Genomic DNA, 23,124 nt, shown 5'->3' on the forward strand with positions numbered 1-23,124 from the left:
TTAATATATTTGAATTCTGGTGTGAAATAAGGTCTGGTTGGACTTAGTGGAGCTCATCCTATTGGAGTCGGTAATCTTCTTCAAGTTCTGCGTCAGTTGAGTGGACACTACAGGAATATGCAATATGCCGCAGCTCCACCCACAAGTCGTCGTTCTCATCCAACAACACCTCCTGGTCGGTCTGGTTGGGCCAAGGTGTATAACGATAAACATCGTTTGGGATTGGATACAAATCAATGGATTTTGGGTAAGTTTTTTTTATGAGTACACCAAACGAGAAACTTATCACGGATCATGTTTGTGTAGCTGTTTATAAATAAATATTATTGGTAGTTTATAATATTTTCCTACATTTTAAATGATAATTAAATCAGTGCATATATGTAATTATTTGTAATTCTGTTAAAAATGCCTGAAATAAAATTTTAATACGTCGTCAGAATAAAATTGTTGATCGCCACCTACCGGCCAAAGAGCGAACCACAAACTGCGCTTCCTGTCTATATTCAGGGCAAAAGTATGCTTTGAATTTCCGGTACGTATATCGATTCAATTGCCAGAAATAAAATTTTAAAGTCGTTAGAATGAAGTTTTCTTGAAAGCCACCTACCGGTCAAACCGCCTCCGGGCAAAAGTGTGCACTGTATTGACATGTCAAATAGCATGTCTAAAAAGTCGTTAGAATATTTATCTAGAAAGCCACCTACCGGTCAAGTCACAAACTGCTTCCCGTCTAGATTAAGCGATTTTTACATGTCAAATAGCATGTCTAAAATGTCGTTAGAACATTTTTCTTGAAAGCCACCTACCGGTCAAGTCGCAAACTGTACTTCCCGTCTAGATTAAGCGCAAAAGTATGCTTTGTCTTAGTATTTCCGTCTCTTGTTAATCAATTCAGCCCAAAAGATGCAACACATTTGCGTCTAAATTTTTGTTGCATACTTTTGGGGCTTACACCCGACGGCAGTTGCTTTCTGCTGATTTCTGTTCGCCTGTTACTCAAAACCTGAAAACAGTCAATTTGCTTACTGAGGGTTGGGAAATTGAATGGCAAATGTTTTTTTCGTAAAAATGTAAATAAATACATAAGACCTTTACAAGTTAAATGAAATCTTCGAAAATTTATTAAATTTCAACTTATTTCCTAATTTATAAACAATTACATACTTAATTTCTTTACGCTGGCAAAAACTGTACAATCTGTTATTTTATAATTAAAGTTATTGTGGTGCATGTGCATGTGCTTTAGACAGCATACACATTCCGGTGTTTTTATTTTTTTTTTGTTTTCTTTTTATATTTTATACATAAAAACTGAAAATGTAAACGTTCTCTCTCTCCGGAAAACTATAATCATGGAAGGGGGGAAGGAGTTGGTTTCTGTCACATCTTAACCAATCAATTCTTTGATGGATTTCATTTCATTGATTGTTATTAAACCGAAATTGAGTAGTTTGTTTCAGTGTACGCCTGATAGGAATTTTCTAAAAAACAAGAAATTGTATTTATTAATATTCAATTATTTAACAAGAATCTAAGCAAAACCTACGCACCTGACAGATAAGCTATCGATTTTGGCAAATTAACAACATCGCGTCGGAATGTCGACAAGTTTTGCGTGAACCTAAAATAAAAAAAGAATAAATTATTATTAAGTATATAATACATAATATTGGCCAGTGGATTGGACCCAGATTTGGGTTTCCTCTAGGCCAAAGTATCCTGATTTTTAATTAGCGTTTTTTTTTTTAATTCCTTAAATCTTATTCTACTTCTAAAAACTCACTTTTCCTTATTTTTACTGGACACATTTCGCTCAATTCCAAACATAAGATCATCAAACCACTGCGCCATGGTCTGTTGCTTCTCCAAAGGCTGGCCGCAGATAATCCTCTCCTTAAGTGAACTGCAAATTACAATTATGTCAAGTTTATGGACTTAATTAAAAATATGTAACTACAGTTACCGATAGTAGTCTTCGTAAAGTAAAATTAGCACCAGCAAAGGACGCGACATGGACCATTGATTTCGACAATCCTCTGCCAAAACGTTGTTTAATAATGACGACATCATGCTCTGTAGCAAATCTGAATTAATCTCAACAACCTGCAAAAGAATAAAAGCCAATTAAATTTCGTTTAAGCTAAAATCCTTAGTTTTTCTATTTCAACATGGGACTCTTCACAAAGGAAGTATGGAGAATATAAACTCACCTTCAGGAACTGGGCATTTTCTTGCGTTAAGCTCCGCAGCTTTTTGTTTGGAAAAGTGGAAACTAAAATGACAGGTTTGTTTACTTTCTAAATTACTTCCATTAAAACAAATAATTACGTCCACGTTACCTTTCAGTTGAAGCTGCTTAAAGATGTATGAAACGATACTATCCAAAATTGTGCAGCAACTTATATAAATGGCTGAATCTAAACAATTATTAAAAAATAATTAATACAAATCGCAATAATTATTATAAAAATACCCACCCAACGCTGCCAGACCCTTTGTTAGACTCTTCAAGATGTACACAAAGGCAGAGGGCTCCAGGGCTGCGAGGTATGTGACATGATCTTGCGAGAGGCAATTCAATAAATTGTAATACGCCGTCGACAGTTTTGGATATTCCTATAATTATTAATAATTAATTCAGTTTTTTAAATTTTCATTCAATGCCTAAATATACTCACAATTAAATCGTTTTGCTGAATAGAGAGTATTAGCTTGGCTATTATATTAAGGACATTGTCCAATGTATCATCTCCATAGAGTTTAAAGACTCCACAATTCACATAGTTGCCGCCGAGGGAGTTTTTTAAAATCAAGAAGCATATGGCAATGCCCTTAAGTTTCATTGGATAAAGGCGATCGCGGGGCACATCCAGGTGCAGAATCCGATTGCCGTATATGCAGATAAGTTTGGAAGCCTCCCGAAATAGTAGAATACCCATGGGACTAGATACATTGCCCGCCAGCCTCTGTGTGCGACAATGTACCAGCTCAGCAAATAGTTTTAATACTGGCGTTGTTACGGCGGGATCATGGGCCCACAGTTCCACTGCCCGCAGTAATATTGGTAAATAGTCAGCATAGTACCTACAAATTATAAATTTTTATATATATTATTATGTATTACAGAAGAATAAAATAGAGTCATACGCACAGCCATTCGAATAACATGGTGTACTGAATACGAGCGTTGAGCGGCAGCGCCAAGCCACGAAGGTCTCGAGCCAGGCCAATGATGGCCTTTTTAGCCTCATCATTAGGGAAGCTATTGGTGCCCATTAGCACAGTTCTGAGAGATTCGAATTGATCTTAATTTAAGAGACAAATGTATGATTATTAATAGTAACAACGGATAAGTGAGAGCTTGTTTTAAATATGATATGATATGATTTAGAAAAACTATACTCACTTGTCAGTGGCGCCAAAAAATTATAGAACCTCTCCTCGTCCTCCCCTAAATCAAACATTAACAATCGTCCCAGGGATGTGTAGAACATCGTGCGACACCGCATTTCACTCAGCGAGGAGTTCGTTCCCAGGAATGGAAAGTGTTCACTGGTGTGATGCGTTAGCATAAACTGCACTTCCTCGAGGCGTGCCAGCTTGCGCACGGAATTGAAGTGTACAGAGAGATCGGAGAGTAGCATCAGAGTCTTGGTTATAATTGGTTCCGAGCGTCCCCAGTACTTTAAATTGGTAATGCTGAAAGTTAAGACATTAGATAGAGCATTATCGAAACTCGATTAACACTTACATTTTACGGTTTATAAAACTTAATAGCATTTGCTCGTCGCTAACTCCAAAGACCTCGCTCAGTCTCTTGTAGACATTCGCCTTTTGCGTCTGCTCACTGCTATGCATTTTCCGGACCTGATCTAAAAAGCTGAGTATGGCCAGCTCGAGCTTCTCGCAGCCAGCCTGCGGTAGACGGGCATCAGTCAGACTCATCAATTGTAATACTCTTATCACTAGCTCTGCGTCCATCGAGTCGTGCTCATCGCTTGTCGTCACAGAAAGACGACCGACTATCGCCGAACCGATGATGTACACCAGCCACGTTAACTGCAGCTCATGCACGGTGATGTCAATAGGATTGGCATTGGGCATTTGTACCAGGTTCTCGTATTCACGGGCCTTCTGATCAAAATGCTGGACAAGGAGGCCACACGTCTTGTTGTACTCGCACCTTTCGATTACCGACAGCTGCTCAAGCTGCTGCTGCACCATGCATAAATCGTCCAGCGGATCCTCCAGATTATCCCGAACTATCATCGGAACGGCATCTATGCGGGACTCAATGTACGCCTTTATCACCTCCGGTGTGTAGGAGCCCAGCAAATGCGGATCTGGAGATTTCACATAGGGAACTGAAGCCACCATGCGTTGCCAAAGCGTAAGTAGGTAATGTACACTATTCGGTGCAAAAAGCCACAACTAAAAATGGATAAAAAGGTTGAGTGGTCTAGAATATAAAAGATTGATCAAATCAAGAGCAAAGCATCCAACAGTTGACTGTTTTTGGTTCTTCCGAAATAAGAGAGGTCTTAAGAGGACCCTTTGGAGCAGTGAAGCTACTGGCTCTAGAGCGCTCTTCCTTAAACATGACGTTTGCTATCTTATTTGTTATATGGTCCAAACCGAAGCTCTTCCCCTTCATTTCTTCTAAGACAAAAGCTATCAACAATTGTTTGCTAGATCTTGAATGATTTGGAGAGTACATACATGCAGCGATTGAACCGTAAACTTGGCTATTAGTTCAATAGCTTCTGGATAACAAGGAACCGCTATAAGTTCACCCAGTTGATAATTGGATTTAAGGCGCGCCAGTAATCGGCAGAATTCGTGATAGTTATCTGGATCACTTAGGCCCTGAAAACATGATTAGTATTTGTTTTGTGTTGTTGTGTTTTTTTTATCAAGAACAAAAAAGAAAAGTATAATAAGGCATGTTAAACAAAAGAAAAGTACTCACGTGCAAGTTTGTCAGAATATCTTTGACGCCCTCAACCAAATGTGTTAAAAATTTCGTTCTTTCGGAATTGCTAAAAAGAGATCGACGCACAGATGTCATTTGAACCAAACACGATATGGAATAGCTAGCTAAACCATTTGGCAAAATCTGATATAAATCAAAAAACAGTTTAAGTGTGTTTGAATCTAGAAATGCAGGACGCCAAGCTGTGGGTATCTAAGTATAAGGACCAAATCAATAAAAAATTGCAAATAAATAAATTGCATACGTACTTGAACATTATTCATATCATCGGCCGACTCATCAGTCGAACTGCCAATAAAGTCAAAGCTTAGGCAATTTTTCGTAAGTCGTAAGACATGGGATATTAGCCTGGTAAAAAGAACAAATTATTATTATAAATGGATATTTTATAGATTCTTTTTAAGCTTTTGATAAATATAATACCCTCTTGCAAATCATCAGAATCAAGAGAGAATAATACTCACGCTTGCTGCGATTCATCCATATAATTGAGGGTCTTGCTATTGTCACGAGCAGTGACCAACAGCGAGCAGGATAACAAGAACGTATCGTAGAGCTGTTGGTCGCGATACGATGTTGCGATTTTTCTATTTTTTGAAAAAGACAAGTGCACATCTATCTCCACAATGGAATTCATTTCGCATACCAATTGTGATAGGATTTGGACACCGATTGTGCAATGCTCGACAGAGCCCTAATAAAAATTTAGGTATAAATAAGTATTTACTGAAAGACCTTAATTGTGTACATTACCTGTAAGAACTTTTTCACATCCTCCAGTAAGTTTTGAAATACCATTTCCCCCTTGAAGCTATCAAACCATCCAAATTTGGTTATTTTCGCCAGGAGAGTAACCAATGCCTGAATGACGAAGTGCTGCAAGTTGGGCCTGGTGGCCAAGTAGTTCAGGGCATAGCTTCGGATGTCGATTCGTTGTTCCAGACTCAGTCCCTGTATGAGCTTTGTGAGCGTGGACGCGGCCAGCAGCTGGGCATAGCTGGAGTCCGCTCTGTCCAATAGGAGCTGACATTTGGGCAAGGCGTCCTGGCTGGTCACAAAGGTACCCAAGGCCTTTTCCGCTTCGGCACGAATACCAACATCCGTGGCTTCGTATAGTTGCTTGCAGAGCACCTCGAGTTGCTGTATGTCCTTAAAACGCAATACAGTATCCACAGTCAATATTTACATTCGATATTAATTGCAATGTTAATACGAACCATCACGTTGCTATAAAATGTTATGCGATATAGTGAGTAGGTGGATTTTAAGTAGTTTCTTAAAACAAGTCGCGCTTGCTTTCCTAATTTACGGGGCTTACAGAGTATGTATATTCCTTACTAACGCTACGCAATGTGGAGCGGCTCCACCAATAAATAAGTTATTGAAAGTAATGGTTTACAACAAACCATCAAGCAATCAACTTCTTTAGTTTTAAACCGTTTTCATTAATATCGGGTTAATAATGAAAACAAAACACCAAATTGTTCTTAAAACAAACGACAAGTGTGACCAAAACATAAGACTTTAAAATTCCCAGCGACATTAATGCACTTGTTGAACCATTCAAGTAAGAAATGCAGCAATTCCTGCAACATTATGTTATCGATATTTTCGTTAATTGTTCAGTTTTTATAAATCAGCTGGAATCGGTGCCCATATTATTTATGCTATAAATATATATATCAAAGCCGAGGACTATTGTTTAACTGTTTTCGTATTAATTGCATTATTTTCATACTGTAACATTTATAGGCAATTCCCACAGAGACACATCAATTTTTGACCGTCTATCACGGAGTCGGTTTAAGGAGCTTTCCAGCTCTGCAAAATTAGCGGTCCGTTCCGCATGTGTTTTACGCCGTCTTCTTGCGAAATTAAGAACGTGCCCTTAATTCTGACATTAAAATAAATAATATGCAACAGGAAAATGTATAGAAATAAATAAATAATTTAAATATTACAAAATATAATTAAAGATAATTAACATAAATAACCAATCAAAAATTGCTATAGTAGATAAACAAAAAATGATCAGCCCTTTAATCAAATTTATGAGACTTATTCGGCTGGAAATCATCTGTTTTAGACGGTAAACGGTGAATTAAAAACAAAATCTCCGATTTTTTAAATAATCCAAGCCTATTCTCGAGATATACGTTTCGGAAAACCATATGAGCTAGAGCTTTAATAATAAATTTACATTCCCTATATAGTACTTACAAAAATATAAATTTTAAAAGATTTTTGCAAATCTTTGATTTCCAAGAAGACAATGTGAATTCCTTTGTATACCACTGCAGTTTTCAATTGAATCGGGAATGAATTTTAAATCTCTCATAACTAAGCCAAAAATCTATTAATTTTAATTCGGAAAACTGTTCTGAGCTAGTTTTTTTTATGTTAATAAATCTGCATACTTAAATTAAAATTTTTAAAAATTAACTTTTTTTCTGCGTTTTTGAACATTATTAACGTTAACGTTTGCAAAACTTGAAAAAATTTTCCTTCCGAACATGGCTAGATCAACTCGGCTATTGTTGCTGATCAAGATTATATAGAGTCGGAAATGATTATTTCACAGGTTGCAAGCTTTTATGAAATATAATTCCGTAGGTGCATAAAAAAAGCAATACTATTCTTGTTTTGACCTCTTTAGGTCACATCCTAGTTTCTCCTTGACCTTCTAAATAGCCTTATATCTAGAGTTTTAAATGATATCTTGGTCACTCAGATTACATTCCCAAAGAAATCGTACTCCAGAGAACTTGTCTTTGCAAAGGGAAAACCAGTTGTAACTATTATTTATTTTGTATTTTTTATTTGTCTAGACTGTTTTAGATTTAATTTTATTGGATTTTTTTGTTCAGAAAGGCATGCTAAAATAATGACCGTGATCGGGGGCCACTCGCAACCTCTATAAAAACCTTGGGGGTCCGGAATTGAATGTCCCGGAATGTTGTTGTTGGGGATGGTGTGATGTTGGCGATGGCTGCCCCTGCCGCACGATTTCAAATGGCGAATTTGAACGTTGCATAAAGTGATGATAGTTATTCTGTGGCAGTTGATGCTAGAAATATAATAACAAAATAATAATTACACTGGAAAATCCAATATATAATTTACTAACCTGTATATTTCGTAATGTCATAGCACTAGCAGCATTTCCAATTATATGTGGGCTTGGCCCATCGCCCAAATCTAATTGCAAACTCTCGGGCATGTCGTTACTATTGGCAACTGCACCGCGTCCATGCCCATGACCATTGCCGTTGCCGCGTACACTGCTTCCGTTGCCGCCACCGCCGCCGCTGCCGCCACCACCTCCACCGCCGCTTGTCAAATGTAGCTGCCCCAATGAGGCTGTTGCCATCGCCACATCCGGCATCATTTCGGAAAGATGACTATTACCCGTGTCCAGGCCACAAGCACCGCCGCCGCCGCCTTCAGCGCCCATGCCCATGTCCAACCCCAGACCATTGCCGCCATGTGGAAACCGAAAGTCTCCCTCGGTAATCAAGGCGGGCAGGTCGTTGCGTTGATGATGATGCACCGTTGACGACAGCCGCGCATAGCTGCACTGCAGAGCCGCTGGCCCCGAGGTGGATCCAAAAATACTGGCCACGCCAATTAGACCGTTTGAGTGGTGACGTGGGAAGGTGAGATTCCGGCTATAGCACGGGTGAGCGGCAATGTCTGTGCCGCACGACGATATGGATGAGCCCATCGATGAGGAGGATAAAAATGCGGCGGAAGGCGCCACGACGTTGGTGTGCCGCGGAATTGACCCCGTGGCCGCTGGCGATGGCGGCGGACTCTGATCCTCGTCCTCCAGCAAACAGTCCTCGGTTTGAGTGGTCGAGGCCACAACGCCGCCGCAGGTCTCCTCCGCTGAATGCGTCTCACCGCCACCCCTGCCCTCGTTGGCCTGAAGTAGTGAGTGTTCCAATATATCGGACACCTCATCCGGCAGATTGAACTCACGGACAACCCGCAGACGGATTTGCCGATCGATTTCATGCTTCGACGACAGCGGCAGCAGCAAGGCTCTCTGGCACATAGGCGACTGGCGCAGCTTGTGCTCCCGCTTGCGCATTGCCAGCAGGGTTTGGTTATCCGGCGGCGGTATAGCAGCTGCTCCGCCTCCGCCTCGCAACATTATATCCAGGTGGCCGTCGCCAGTACTTCTTCGACTTTCGGCAGCGCTGAGATCACTGTTCACCTTTGACTTCATATGCGACACCATATACAGTGTGTCCGGGATATCAGGGGGATGTCGGGATCGTCGCATCCGCATTAGTTCCGCCTGGTGATGGGAGGAGGTCATGCGATCCTGGAGTAGCGCCTTCACCTCCTCAAAATACGGCATGAAAAGACGCGGCCGCACGTATAATCCCTGATTCTTGCCGCCACGTATCCAGGCATTAATGCGTAAATTCTCCCTGTCGTCGCCAATCATGTGAGATGGCGGGGTGCTCACCAGTCCTCGGCGAATGGCCTGGCAGAGGACCTCGCAGTGCGGCGGCAGGACATGATCCATGCGCACCAAGGGTAATAGTTCTGAAAGTATTTCCCGCAACTCAACGTCACTGAGGTCGCGCTTTTTAACGCCCTTGCGGGCCACCGAGTGGGCGGTGTGCGACAACAGGTTGGGCTCACGATCCTCCATGCGACGAATGAGTTCCTGTTCGCCCCATTTCAGGACAGCCTGCAGCACCTCCAGTTCGGATGCTTGCAGAAAGTTGCTGTGCAAAATGTGAATAAGCTGAGCCTTGTCCAACTGATGCAGCACCGGCGAAGCGCTCACCGCGGAAAACTCCTCACGCAAATATTGACAGGCCTGGCGAAAGACCCAGGCCGATCCATGCGGCTGGCATCCCCACTTGAGGACCGTCGGCAGCGTTTCAATCGATAGCCACTCGAGGATCAGGTCCTCACAGCCCTGAGCCAATATGTCAAGCTCCAGGAACCGTCCAATTTGATAGAGTTCCATGGCCTCCTCCAGCGTTGTGGGTCGCACACGTCCTGTGTTTGTCAGGGCATGCACTTCGCCCAGGGATCCCGCCGATGTCCCAGATCCGACGCCACGCAATATCAAGCTCAAATCTACCGAATCGAGATAAATGGCTTGCAGCAATACTCGGGCATACCGCTTGGGTATAACCGTTTCGTCCAACACAATCCGTGTGGGCACGTGCAGCGAACGCTCCACGTACTCGTCAATATTCCGTGTGCGACGCGCAATTAAATTGCGGAAGAACGGCGAGCGGGCGCTCAGCACCGCTTTATGGCATGGCAGCTCAATCTTTGGCCGAAACCCGTACTCCGATGTTCCAGAGTCTTGCCGCAGATAATCGTTGGATCCATCCGCTGTGAAAACAAGTGCCGCATCCGCATAGTCACCTGTTTCCAACAGATAGCGCAGATCATGCTCCAGCGGATTTGGCGTCCCAAAATCCTTCCCCAGCTGACGCAAGAGTGTGACATCAATGTTCGGATCGTGCGGACAAAGGTCACCGGTGTATAGGTAGCGCAATAACGACGAAAACAGTTGCACATCTATGGGCGAAGTAGGTAACTCAAGACAGATACGCGCTCCGAAGCCCGGACATCCGGCCAGCAGGTCTCGAAAATACACACAACGTGCTGATAATATCGAACGATGAACTGAGAATATCGTTCCGCGAAACACAAGATCACAATCCGTACACAATGTTTGGTCATAGAGAGCGGCCAGATCCTGCTTGTACGTTGTGGCCGGTGGGCGTGCCAGCTCAGCTTGAACCTATAAGACAGAAATATATATAAAAATCCAAGGTAAACATATGAAAAATATAGGTTTTGCTAACCGACAAGTCCCTCAGAGCTGACAAGGCTTCGAACTCCTCGCAGAGAGCGGCCAGTTCGATGGGTGCCCAATCAGACACGAAATCTCGTAATACGCGCGCATGATCACAAGCCTTTGATGAGCGTCTACGACGTATGAATTTTCGCTTGAGTGTGGCAAAGCCCGTAGCCCGCTTCCGCCTTTGATCTCGATGATGATAATGTTGTGCTGCTCCGCCTGCCCCACCGCTGATGACAATTCCAGGCGTTCCGCTCAAGCTACCGCTGCCAGTTGTCATTGCCACAGCGCCCGCTGTCGACATCCCGGCCATGCTCATGGGCAGGACGACCGCTGATGCATTTCCATTCGGATTGTTGCTAGAATTATTATTTGCTACGTTTCCTCCTCCGGCTCCGCCGCCACCTGATGCGAGCGTGGGATAGCTGCTGCTTGAACTATTGGCTCCCATCTTAATATTATTATGTGTGCAATAAATACTAAATCAGATGCTGTGTTTCACATAAGGATCACATCTTGTCCTCAGATGCACGTATGTTTAGAATGTAATGGCATGAGGCTTTCCTCTGGATAGCCTTGCGCAAGTAGTAGTCATCAAGTGTTTTCCTTTTTGTTTTAATGCAACCAGATTCTGAAATATATGTAAAATATATGTACATACAAATATATAAATATATGTACATACAAATTATTAAATTGTTATTTAACCCATCAAGACTACAATATGTTATGAAAATATTGGTATTAAATTTAAGTAAGATAGCATAGACTCCAAAGAAAAAGAATTAAGATATAACAAATCATATAGGTTTGATCAAATTAGGATTATCTTTTTTTCCTTGCAAGAAAACCTAAACTAACCTGAATATTTTTTACTTTGACTATATGACTTAAGATTCATATATAATTCCAATTGGTTTCTTATTGCAAATCAAGCTGTATAGGAACTCCAATAACATTCCAATTTGAATTAATAAAAGGATTTAAAAGCTTTAAACTAAACTCTTACATATGTAAGCACTACATATGTTGTATATGAATGTCCATATATGTCTGAGAAACCTGGTATCTCATAGTCTAATAGTTGCAATGCATTTTTACCTTTCGATTAATTATATATAACAGATCATTTTAAAGAGCAATCCCGAAAATATAATATTATATACATACATATGTATTCATGCACAAACCTGTGCTTCCCAAATGCAGCTGTCACTGTACATTCAGTCTTCGGAATCCCAATATACACGATGTGTGATGAATGATGAAAGGGCAGACCAACTTGGATAATTCAATTAATGGAACTCTACTATTTAATATTACATTTATGGGTGCCTGTCGATTGCATTTCCCGACACATAGAATTCTGGAAACCTAAAACAGAGATGTTTTAAAGAATATATTTATGTATATACATATATAGATGTAAAGAATTCACTTACCGACAGGCCAAATAACGCAATGCACAAGTGCCACCATCATATTTTGGAGATTCTATGACCATCGTCTACCTTGACCCACATATAATTATGCATACATATATTATACATAGAGAGGTCTACTATGAAGACAAATATTAAGCCATCGTGTATATGAAAGTTTTCATCTGCATCGTGTCACAGAAATCACTTGCAATTATTTCAGAGATTACAACGACAACAGCAGCAGTTGTTTTACGTTAAAAACTGTTTCTAAGCTGGCTTTTGTCCGAAACACACTGAAAATATTTTGCACCTTTCTTTTCTTTTTTAATTTTCACACCAAAATAATAATCTCAGGTCATTTTTGTGACACTCTCCAGTTACACACATACATGCACGTCAATTGCAAGGGTGAAATGTTTTATGCAAAACAGTTATAAATACACTTGTCAATACGTTCATACTGGGTTAACATATATATATATACGTAGTTTTGTTTTAGCTTTTGTTAATGTAATGACAACTCGTATGGACTTTTATATTCTTCATTATATTGTTAATGCGCATATGTACATATATACATATTTCAACATAAGTGCCCACACACCAATATATATGTATGTACATTTATATGCATACATACTAATGTGTATCCGGATTTATGTGCACTGATGAAAAACATATGTATGGCTTAAGATTGAACAACTGAAAACGTATACACATACGCACGTAAGCTCAGCACTTCAGTCTAATTTTTTAATTCTATTTAATTGCAAGCCAGGCCACAATGAATTTTTCTTCACCACTCCATGTATGTATATTTATACCTACACACTTTTTCTCAACTTTGACTTTTTACAATAGGGAATTTCACATATAAAATGCTCAAATTCTATTGTTTTCACTGTTTTGACGTTTAAATGATACATTTACGTGTTGATTAATTCATATTTTATAATGGCCTTACATCAATTTATAATGTTGATTGTTTTATTTACATGACAATATTAAAATACGTTCGGAAAATTAATGTGCCCGTGCCTAGTATTTCGTCGAAGACACACGAATAAAAATACCAAGTGTGCTGGTTTTATTATACCAATACGAGTCATAAAAATATACTAAAAGATTCGTTGGCTTTAATCGATAAGTTATTGTGGTACATGCGCGTGAGCGTAGAATGCACAATAATCGTTCTCACTGGCACTAGCTTGGGCTTTGTACCAAGCAAAGAACTGTTTTTTTTTTCTTGGAAACATTAAAATAATTCAAGAAATAGATGTAGCTTAAAAAAATATTGTAAAAGGGATGGATAAAACAGCGGTGACAATACCATAATTAAATAAAAATTTGATAGAACTAAGGGCATTTTAAGTATTTTTTCCTATGAAGGGCTAAGAATCGGTATTTATCGAGTACGGCCTATAAAGTACATCGATTCTAAAGAGTGGCGCCAAAATGTACCCAAAGAAGAATTTAAAACAACATTTTTATAACAATTTTTTATGAATATTCTTGTGGGACAGCAAAAATAACACATACTTCTAATGTTCTTTGCTTTCGATAGCATGTTAAAAGTACTGTCGAGTCCTCGTTATTTGTTATCATAGTACAGCGACCTCAATAATGTGAAATAGCTCATTGACGTACTTAAAATCTAAAAAAGAAAACTATATGTTTTAAATTTGATTTCTATCAAATAGGCGTAGAGTATTTCATACACACCGCTGTAAAACTTTGTAAAGATAGAGTGGAAAATTTATAAGCTGTTATCTTGACGGGTTGTTGACTGCAGAGTATCATAAACCTTAAATGATTTTGGATTTGCTTGCTCGTCACTGTATACACATGGTTGCAATGCTCGGAACTTTCCCATTGGCATCCATAGAGAACATTCGCTGTAAAAGTCGACTAGTGTTTTTATTAATAATTAATTATACAAATAGGCAGTCACTTTATGTTCCTTACATGTTTCAATAAGGCATCTCCGTTTTCGCAAAGGACATACAATTGAGAGATCGCAGAGGATATGTACACTATGAATTTAACATAATCTCCGATAAACATATTTTTGCCCTGCACAGGTAAGAGGCAAAACTTTTTAATATAATTAAAACTAATTTTAGTTTATGTACTTACAGTTATTATCTGAAAGCCAACCATGCAAATTAGAATGGATGAAATCATAAGATTGACTAACAGAATTGGATTAAAAAAGTCTTCTAAGCGCTGAGCGAACCTAAAAAAAGTGATAAATGTTAAATTATAACAAAAGCTGGGAACATATAATATAAAATCGTATTACTACTAGTTACCTTATAATTTTATTATGCTTGTCTATGATTCGTTTTAAACGGTTCAGCTGCACACGTTGTGTGTAGTCCCAAGTATCACCGCCTCTTGCGTTAACTTTGACTTCAGTAAATAATTTGTTGATATTTTCGTGTAGTAAACGGAATTGACCACAGGTGTATGTTATAAAAAACCCAAAAATTGAATCTTCTGCAAACAGAGTGGTCACTACACAAATTCCTGCGTACGATGTAAACATGTAAGTTAGTACGTAACGAGTCCAACTACTATAGGGATCGTATGGAAAGACCATTTTGTAAGGAAATGGTTTCTCGTGTGAATCAAGCCCAAAGGTAAAAAATAGCTCAATCAAAGGTAAAACGCAGTACATAATTATGAGGCAAGAGAGCAATCCTGTCATTATGTAAAACGTGTTCATTCGCTTGCGACATTCAGCCACAATCGAATTGTTCAAGCTTCTGTAGAAGAGAACAGAATGTGGAATTAGTAAATCGATTAAATAAGCGTTAAACTTATAAGCCAGGCACACTAACATGTCCAGATTGACTCGTCTGATGATGCTGATTATAGAAAAATACTTACTCTGGCATCCATATTTCCATAGCAAATTTCTCAATGAGCTTTCGAAACTTTCTTTGGTTAAGCCTCAAATGAAGAAGGCGGACAAAATTAAGAACTCCCATAAATGTGGTGCAACAGTTTTCCGTTGTTATTATGATATCCGATAAGTTTTTAAACAAAAAAGCTGATTGGTAACAAATTGTAACGCCCACAGATGTTATAACGTACCAAGCCCATGCCGTATAAGCTATACCAAAAATTGAGCTATTTAAATTTGATTTATAACCATTTGTTGCCGTCGATGGCGGTAATGGCCAAGATCCATTAAGCTTTAGCCAAGTGCACTGAACAGGCATACGAAGACTTAAATGACTGTCCCTATGCCGGTATTTATAAAACATGGTATTGTCTTGAAAATTATCAGGATTCAATATTTTACCTGAACTGCCATCAGTTTTATACTTTTCCATTATACCAAACAATTCGGAAATATGAAAGAGAATTTATTATAAACAAAAAATTACCCAGTTTAATGAGCTTAATTTGAGTCCACAGTAAGTATTTTAATAAGGGGGTGCGCACGACCCGCCCTGTGGGACCATCTTACCCTTACCACTATTACCATATTAATGGCACAGCCATAAAAGCAATCACTTATTTGTTGGAAAGTTTCTCTTCTGATCAATCCCATTTCTCCGTTCAAAAAATATAATTAAAGAAAAAATAGATATTTAAATTCGATCAGATACGGGTTTGACAACTGAAACCTTTTATTTTTCAACAAATTTAAATAATTATATAAATAATAATAAATAAATAAATATAAAATATTTATATATCCGTCCTGAGACCCCAGTAACTATTACTTCATGAATAATTTTTAAAATTACAGGGAACGTTATAGGTCGAGAGCTTTTAAACTAGTGTTTTTTTTTTGCTTTGGCCAATTGGTTGGCCATTTACCTCTAGCTCATAATTAACTATAAATAGACCATCTATAGAGAGGCTAAAGGAAGATTTATACGATCCATAGAATTTCAAAACATATGGGATACAAAGATACAAAGTTTTAGCACGACATAAAACTCTGGACAGCCTCCAAAGTTGACTCAGCCGCAGTGAATTCTATAGAAATAAGGCATAATGAACCATCCCTTAGGTACTAAGTGGATGGAGGCTGAAATTCTGAGGCGATATGTATTGCTATATGATATTTTAAATCTTTTTTTCTTTTTTGTTTACTCGAACCTAAAAAGCTTTTTTGAATTCAAAAGTAAGACATTCAATATTAACTCAGTTTTACCGTTGAGATATTTGTAAGAAATAGTTACGGTACTTACGCTATTGCTCGTTTCTTATCGATATTGTATCGATATAAACATTTTACACCATAATGTATGTCTCCATTATCACTTTTTGTGTTGAGCAAACAGCTGTTGATTGTTTTGGGTTTTTTATAATACAGTAAAAAAAGTTTAAAATTAAATAAAAATTATTCATTCCAGGGAGTCTATTCATTCCGGAATTTAATTATTGAGAAATAAGTCCACTTCTTTCTTCTCAGCGACTAAGTATTTATAACGATTTTCTTCTATAAAATTTATTTTTAACGTAAAGTTTTTTCTTTCCGTTTATAATTTGCTTTCTAATCTGCATTCCCATACCGCGCTATCTAAAACATATTGAAGACCAGATGAGAATTGTCGCATTACCGCGAAATAATGACCAGTGCGAAGTGCCCCGATTGCATATCGATGTATCGATACGAATTAAATACACCGATACTATTTTCTTACACCCCAATTTGTTTCTAGGTGTTGGCTGCCAATTGTAGAGTGCAAATGAAAAGTTACGGATTGGTTTTCGTTACAATTTTCAGTTACATGTGTATTAAAATCTGAATCTATCGACGGAAATTTGGTTTTTCTTGTTAAAGTTGACGTTGCGTGTAAGTAACACATTTTCCGGAAAATCTGTATTGCGAATAACAAATTAAAGAAAACGACTGGATGTGTGTGTATGTGATATATTAAAATATTTTTCTCATGCCGTATGTATACAGATGCAACGAAATCTTTTATGCATTGATACTTATGTACATCTGACGGGGCCTCGGGAATCGTTTCTTTGCGCTACGTTTATTAGAAAACACGGGAAAATGTTTTACTCTTCGGTCTTTTTTTTTAAAAGTTCAACATTTAAAATTGATTATTTTTTGCTATATATTTCTTTCTTGCTCTTTGTCATGTGGGCTTACGCTACCGACCTTGGTGTGAATGGGACAAATAATCATCGCAACTGCTGTTGGGGACTTCCGACCTGCTTTTGCTGCCGTGTTCTCAATTGCGCACGGCTCGTATCACTGGCTGTGCTACTTACTCCAATCAGTTCAGCATTATACGCAGCGGTGGTGGTGCAAAAATTGCGATTTTGGTGTACAAAAAAGCAAAAGAAGAATATCCAACCAACAGAAGCAAGAAAGCAATCGAAAGGACGGGCAACATAAAGTAAAATTTGTATTTCTATCTTGTAATACTCAAGATACACTGTTTTTTTTTTGTAATTAGTGCTGTTTCTCGACGCACGACACTCTTTTAACAACATACAAAGTTGATCGAAAGGATTTCGAACACAACAGTTTTCATAGTCGTATTTGAGACACATACTAAAGAGCAAGCGGAGGAGCAGAGGCAGGAGCAGGAGCAGAAGCAGGTGACTTGACTGCATTAAAACAAGGTTGGTTAAACTAACTAAAGCAAAAACCTAGGAGATCTGATCAGCGGCACACATACACATTTTTTTTTTTTTTTTTTTTTCGCCAACCTTCAGAAAAGCCCGATAGATAGATAGTTGAAGAAATATGCGAACAAAATATAATTAACAAAGCAAAAAAGGGATATAAAATACAGAGAGCGCACATTTATACGTACATCTACATCTACATCAACAGCTCCAACTGTGCGGCAACGGCGTTAACAACAAATTTAATCGGAAGTGGAGGATAAATACAGCAGCATCAACTACAATTGAAACAGCAAAAACAAAAGATCACCGGTCTAAAGAAATGCAGGATTAAAATGTGTGAATAAGTGTAATAACCGAATGAAAAATAATACCGAGTTAATAATTTAACAAACCAACTAGAGACGACTGTGCACAAAATAATAGAATCGTTGTATGTAAGCATCTCATCCTACAAAGCTACATATTTATTAAAATAAGCTTCGACCTTCCTACAAATTCAACAAGAACAACAACTCGTAAGTACTTTCTTCATTATTTTAACTGAGTCAAAAATAAACGATTGTTTACCTTTCCCTTGCCTTTAGCGCTTTCTGCTACACCTGCTGCACTGCATCTGTAAAACGAACGCGTGAGAGTATACACAGGACTTGGAAACGCACGCCGGTCGCCGTGTACATACATACATAAACGAATCGAGGAAAAGAGAATACCAATAATAACATCTAACGAAAGATGAATGAACTAGACAGTCTTAGGCAGGAAGCCGAATCCCTCAAAAATGCTATCCGGGACGCTAGAAAGGCCGCCTGCGACACATCCTTGTTGCAAGCAGCCTCCTCGCTGGAACCCATCGGACGCATACAGATGCGCACCCGGCGTACATTACGCGGACATTTGGCGAAGATCTATGCCATGCATTGGGGCAACGACTCTAGAAATCTCGTTTCCGCCTCACAGGACGGTAAGCTAATTGTGTGGGACTCGCATACTACGAACAAAGTCCACGCCATTCCACTGAGATCCTCATGGGTGATGACCTGTGCGTATGCCCCGTCTGGCAGCTATGTGGCCTGCGGCGGCCTCGATAATATGTGTTCAATTTACAACCTAAAAACGCGCGAAGGTAATGTCCGTGTGTCCCGAGAGCTGCCGGGTCATGGTGGCTATCTATCATGCTGCCGTTTCCTCGACGACAATCAGATCGTGACCAGCTCCGGCGATATGTCGTGCGGGCTGTGGGATATCGAGACGGGCTTGCAAGTCACCTCCTTTTTGGGTCACACTGGAGACGTTATGGCCCTGTCATTGGCACCCCAATGCAAAACCTTTGTGTCCGGCGCCTGCGATGCCTCCGCCAAGCTCTGGGACATCCGAGAGGGAGTTTGCAAGCAAACCTTCCCAGGTCACGAGTCGGATATCAATGCAGTTACCTTTTTCCCCAATGGACAAGCATTTGCAACCGGATCAGACGACGCCACCTGTCGACTCTTCGACATTCGGGCCGATCAAGAGCTGGCCATGTACTCCCACGACAACATCATCTGTGGCATCACCTCTGTGGCATTTTCAAAGAGCGGGCGCCTGTTACTAGCAGGATACGACGACTTCAACTGCAACGTGTGGGACACGATGAAGGCGGAGCGGTCTGGCATACTTGCCGGTCACGACAACCGTGTATCGTGTCTGGGCGTTACCGAGAACGGTATGGCGGTGGCAACAGGATCGTGGGACTCTTTCCTGCGCGTATGGAACTAAAAACAAAGAGAAGAACTTCAAACTTCATTAAAAAAAAAGTAAAAAGGGTGGGGGTGGGGTCAACGGTTGCGCAGTCTGCGGCGATAGTGTTACTGCACCATTCATCCATCTTACATTGTGATCTGATGTAAATGGCATGTGAATGGTGTTGCCACCTTCCCGTGCGTGGTTTATATAAAATGATGACGGACGAAGACGAAGACGACGTTTTGAATATGTGGGTGTGGGCGCAGCTAGTTGACTAGAACGTAGACCACAACAACAAAGAACTTTATATACAACATTATTTATATTGCTATATACTTATTAACTAAAATTATACAAAAGAAGGAAAAAAAAAAACAAAAGTGCAGACATACGCAGCAACATACATACAAATAGACATACACACATGCAAACAAACGCACACACACACACAAAAACACACGCATACAAGAATATTATTAGTGTAAATGGGAAATTCAAGCAAAAAACAAAACGAAAGGAAGAGAAGAGAGAAGAGTAAAGAAAAGGATGCGCCCGCTGATATTCAGTCAGTTGTGTAGTAGTCAGAATTCCGGGTACAACAGCTACAGTTTAAAAACGTACGTAATGTAAACTTAGTTCAAATCGTGTATTTGAGTGCAGTGCAGTGCTAACGAACGCACGCACGCACGCATGCCTGATGAAACCTTGAACAATGTAAGAGAAAACAACGGTAAATGATACATACATAGGTATGTACATATGTATGTGTGACACATAAATACATTGTCTTCTGCGTATAATACATTAACTTCAGAAAAAAATGGGATCCTGATTAAGCGAAGTCAAAGAAGTAAAATAAAGTAAAAGCATTTAAAAAGAAAAAGAAAATAAGAAAGAAGGAAAGAGAGAAGAAAACATCACGGCGGCGAACCTAAAAGAAAATTAAAACAATTGAGCATAATAAACTTTAAAAATCAAGTAAACAAAAGAAAAAAAAGAAAAAGAAAAGTAAACAAAACAAAACACTATACAACATTTTTGTCTTATTATGTTTAAGTCCCTAATTTATATACAAACAAACAAAAAATAAGAATGATTTAAATAACAAACTATGCATTAGTAAAAAAAAAACCAAGTGGAAAACTATACATAATATGATGGCCATATAAGCTATAACAATAAATTTAAAAAAAAAACACCTTTAAATCTTATAATACATTTATAAATGTTTAACAAAATCTTAACATATACATTCATAGAAAAGCGGCATTAAGGGGCATCAAAATAAAACCATACTTACTGCAATGAAAAACAGCGTTTGAACAAAAATACATCCTCCCCCTCACTTCACCTCACCACAACTCAACTCGACTCACCTCACCGCAACCCATTAAAGCAGAGTTACATTTTTCAATTGTTCAATTCAATTTTTTGAGGTTTGTATATGTACGAGAGGTTTGAGGATGCTAAAATCGAATGTTTTATACGAAATGCTTGAAAAGTGAAAGTTTATTGTTTTCGGTTGTCATACGAATCTACACACTAACTCCCAGTTTCTTCTGTTTTTTTTTTTTTTTAAATCAATTGAAATACCAAAATGTATGTATATGCAGAGATTGATTGATTCCAGTATTCTGAAATCCTATTCTATGATTTGGAAGTTGTTGCATAGTTTTCAACACACACGCACACACACGCGCAAAAAAAAAGCTCTTGGTCCGATAGATAAACTCCGATTTAAAGTAATAGTTTTTTAAGCACCGAGGAATTAGGAAACTTAAACCAAAACCAAAAATACAATCCTTATCAACATTTGAAGTGCACAAGAAACGAGAGAAAGAGTGGAAGCATTGTGTATTTTTATTAACTTTTAATTCTAAACAAATATTGTACGCAATATCCTTATGTATATGTATGACTATTGGTGTGTTTGATACAACTGCAATTATTTGAGCTGTGCTTTTTAATAAGTACGTATTATATATTATGTAAACCCCCCTTTTCCCCTAACAACAACAACAACAACAACGCACACTACTCTTCAGACTCCCCAATACCTACCCCAAACCCCACGTCATGATTTATGTAATTCAAGCAGCATGTTTTCAACTACTTAAAATACGATATGGTTCTGTCTGTCACAGCCTTAGTGGATTATACCGATTATCCAGCATAGCATTGGTTGGTTCGAAATCTTCAAAATCGAAACTACAAATCTACAAAAATCTTCGAAATATGTTAATATCACAACCCCTCTGTATGTATGTGTGTTACCATGTAAATTTAATACTGTCCACATTATGTTAATATGTATACGCCACAAGATCGATCATATATATGCGAATATATTGTAATTTAGTTACTCTTTTATTTCGTCTGCCTAAATTTAAAGCATTTTATAAAGCGGTACATCTTTGTAATTAGTTATTTGTATTACAAAGTAAACCAACTTAAAACAAAATGAAAAGCTGTCAACAACAACAAATTGAAAAATCTAATTAAATAAATGATGTTCATGTAAGATTAACATTAACATAAACAACAACATACAACCTACAACCCATACATATTAAAATAAAAAACGAAAAATGAAAATTAAACATTACTAACATTAATTTATAATTTGTGTCATAGCCGTCAACTCAGCGTTATACCTAGAATATATAATAAAGAAAATTGTGTTAAGCAAATGCTATATCATTTAATGTATGTGCGTCGTGTGCCCATGCCGAAAATATTGATTAAGACATTTGGTCGGTTAGGAATAACGGGTTAATAAAACTGGCATGTTAATAGTCATACATTTAAATGCAATCTAATTAAATTATTATATTTTTTTTTTAATCTTTTCAATTTAGTCCTTGGTACTATTATCAGTCCTTTGCCATTCCATGTCCATTTTAAATTGAAAAGGATGTCGATATTTTGGAAACTAGTATTCTCTTTATTTGAAATATGTAATTGATAGGATTTCCTATTTTGTAATACTTTTTCTTTTTAATTAATAAGCATTTCAACAGTTTATATTATCCACAACTTATCCGACTATTTATTTAAATTTTGTTTTCGAATAGTTTTAAAAACTAAAACCCGTTTTTGCCAATACTTTTAATAGAACGTTGAAATAAGACACTTGAGGTGTTTTTTTTAGCTTTGCTGATAAAATTAGAAGAGGTTAGGTAGTACGTTTTTTGGTACTGCTGTCATAGGAATCTCTTACTATAAGCTTTAGCTTTTGGTAAGCATTCAAATTTAATGGTTTTAAATGGGTGAAAATAAGTTCTAGCATTCAGATAATTGCTTGAGTTAAACTAGTCACATCCCATATCTGCTGATGAAAACCAGGTTTGTATTCAAAGATAGTTAAACATTAGACCATTGTTTTTGGTCACAAGTCATTTACGCAATAATATTGGAGATAAATGACTCATACTTGGCGCATACTGTAGTGCATCTTCCTCTAATGAAAACAGCCCTAAATATCATGAGTCAAATGTGCGTCATCCTTCAGCATTATTTGGTGT

At 38.3% G+C, this 23,124-nt stretch overlaps 4 protein-coding genes and 2 long non-coding RNA genes across 40 annotated transcripts; 3 read left to right on the forward strand and 3 right to left on the reverse strand.

Annotated features, from left to right (window-relative positions):
• Positions 1-1,101: 1,101 nt before the first annotated feature.
• Ranbp16 (Ran-binding protein 16) lies at positions 1,102-6,704 on the reverse strand. The gene is made up of 17 exons (XM_086827056.1): positions 6,214-6,704; positions 5,750-6,145; positions 5,461-5,690; positions 5,245-5,344; positions 4,973-5,188; positions 4,723-4,869; positions 3,755-4,434; positions 3,410-3,702; positions 3,155-3,308; positions 2,682-3,087; positions 2,481-2,619; positions 2,343-2,420; positions 2,214-2,275; positions 1,967-2,106; positions 1,787-1,906; positions 1,554-1,624; positions 1,102-1,484 (listed from the first exon to the last, which is right to left on the reverse strand). The coding sequence occupies exons 1-17, from the start codon at positions 6,214-6,216 to the stop codon at positions 1,435-1,437; spliced, it is 3,285 nt and encodes a 1,094-aa protein (XP_086683182.1). The 5' UTR covers positions 6,217-6,704; the 3' UTR covers positions 1,102-1,434.
• LOC147645139 (uncharacterized) lies at positions 5,210-5,728 on the forward strand. Its single transcript, XR_015270415.1, has 2 exons — positions 5,210-5,347; positions 5,401-5,728. It is a non-coding gene; the product is annotated as an uncharacterized LOC147645139 (long non-coding RNA).
• A 1,088-nt stretch (positions 6,705-7,792) lies between the features above and the next one.
• LOC110184399 (BTB/POZ domain-containing protein 7) lies at positions 7,793-13,382 on the reverse strand. 29 transcript variants are annotated; one of them, XM_086827223.1, is made up of 6 exons: positions 13,227-13,382; positions 12,281-12,349; positions 12,029-12,212; positions 10,843-11,469; positions 8,124-10,778; positions 7,793-8,063 (listed from the first exon to the last, which is right to left on the reverse strand). In XM_086827223.1, exons 4-6 carry the CDS (start codon positions 11,287-11,289, stop codon positions 7,911-7,913), a joined length of 3,255 nt encoding a protein of 1,084 aa, XP_086683349.1. In that variant the 5' UTR covers positions 11,290-11,469; positions 12,029-12,212; positions 12,281-12,349; positions 13,227-13,382; the 3' UTR covers positions 7,793-7,910. The 29 variants fall into 29 exon arrangements, with proteins under 29 accessions (XP_086683349.1, XP_086683270.1, XP_086683357.1 ...); XM_086827144.1 differs by having other exon boundaries at positions 12,281-12,444; XM_086827231.1 differs by having other exon boundaries at positions 12,281-12,345; positions 13,227-13,356.
• A 364-nt stretch (positions 13,383-13,746) lies between these two features.
• Positions 13,747-15,595, reverse strand: Or13a (Odorant receptor 13a). The gene is made up of 6 exons (XM_020952983.2): positions 15,155-15,595; positions 14,575-15,030; positions 14,399-14,498; positions 14,228-14,335; positions 13,985-14,170; positions 13,747-13,916 (listed from the first exon to the last, which is right to left on the reverse strand). The coding sequence occupies exons 1-6, from the start codon at positions 15,532-15,534 to the stop codon at positions 13,854-13,856; spliced, it is 1,293 nt and encodes a 430-aa protein (XP_020808642.2). The 5' UTR covers positions 15,535-15,595; the 3' UTR covers positions 13,747-13,853.
• LOC147645140 (uncharacterized) lies at positions 13,999-14,568 on the forward strand. Its single transcript, XR_015270431.1, has 2 exons — positions 13,999-14,343; positions 14,401-14,568. It is a non-coding gene; the product is annotated as an uncharacterized LOC147645140 (long non-coding RNA).
• Positions 15,596-16,956: 1,361 nt separating the features above from the next.
• Gbeta13F (guanine nucleotide-binding protein subunit beta-1) lies at positions 16,957-22,290 on the forward strand. Of its 7 annotated transcripts, none has more exons than XM_086827492.1 (5): positions 16,957-17,081; positions 17,522-17,640; positions 17,701-17,869; positions 17,963-18,393; positions 18,463-22,290. In XM_086827492.1, exon 5 carries the CDS (start codon positions 18,611-18,613, stop codon positions 19,631-19,633), a length of 1,023 nt encoding a protein of 340 aa, XP_086683618.1. In that variant the 5' UTR covers positions 16,957-17,081; positions 17,522-17,640; positions 17,701-17,869; positions 17,963-18,393; positions 18,463-18,610; the 3' UTR covers positions 19,634-22,290. The 7 variants fall into 7 exon arrangements, with proteins under 7 accessions (XP_086683618.1, XP_020808567.1, XP_086683629.1 ...); XM_020952908.2 differs by having other exon boundaries at positions 18,084-18,393; XM_086827503.1 differs by having other exon boundaries at positions 17,701-17,845; positions 18,084-18,393.
• Positions 22,291-23,124: the final 834 nt, after the last annotated feature.

Source organism: Drosophila serrata, unplaced genomic scaffold, assembly GCF_035046125.1.
Source record: "Drosophila serrata isolate PLE 108 unplaced genomic scaffold, ASM3504612v1 contig_8, whole genome shotgun sequence".
Taxonomy (NCBI): Eukaryota; Metazoa; Arthropoda; class Insecta; order Diptera; family Drosophilidae; genus Drosophila; species Drosophila serrata.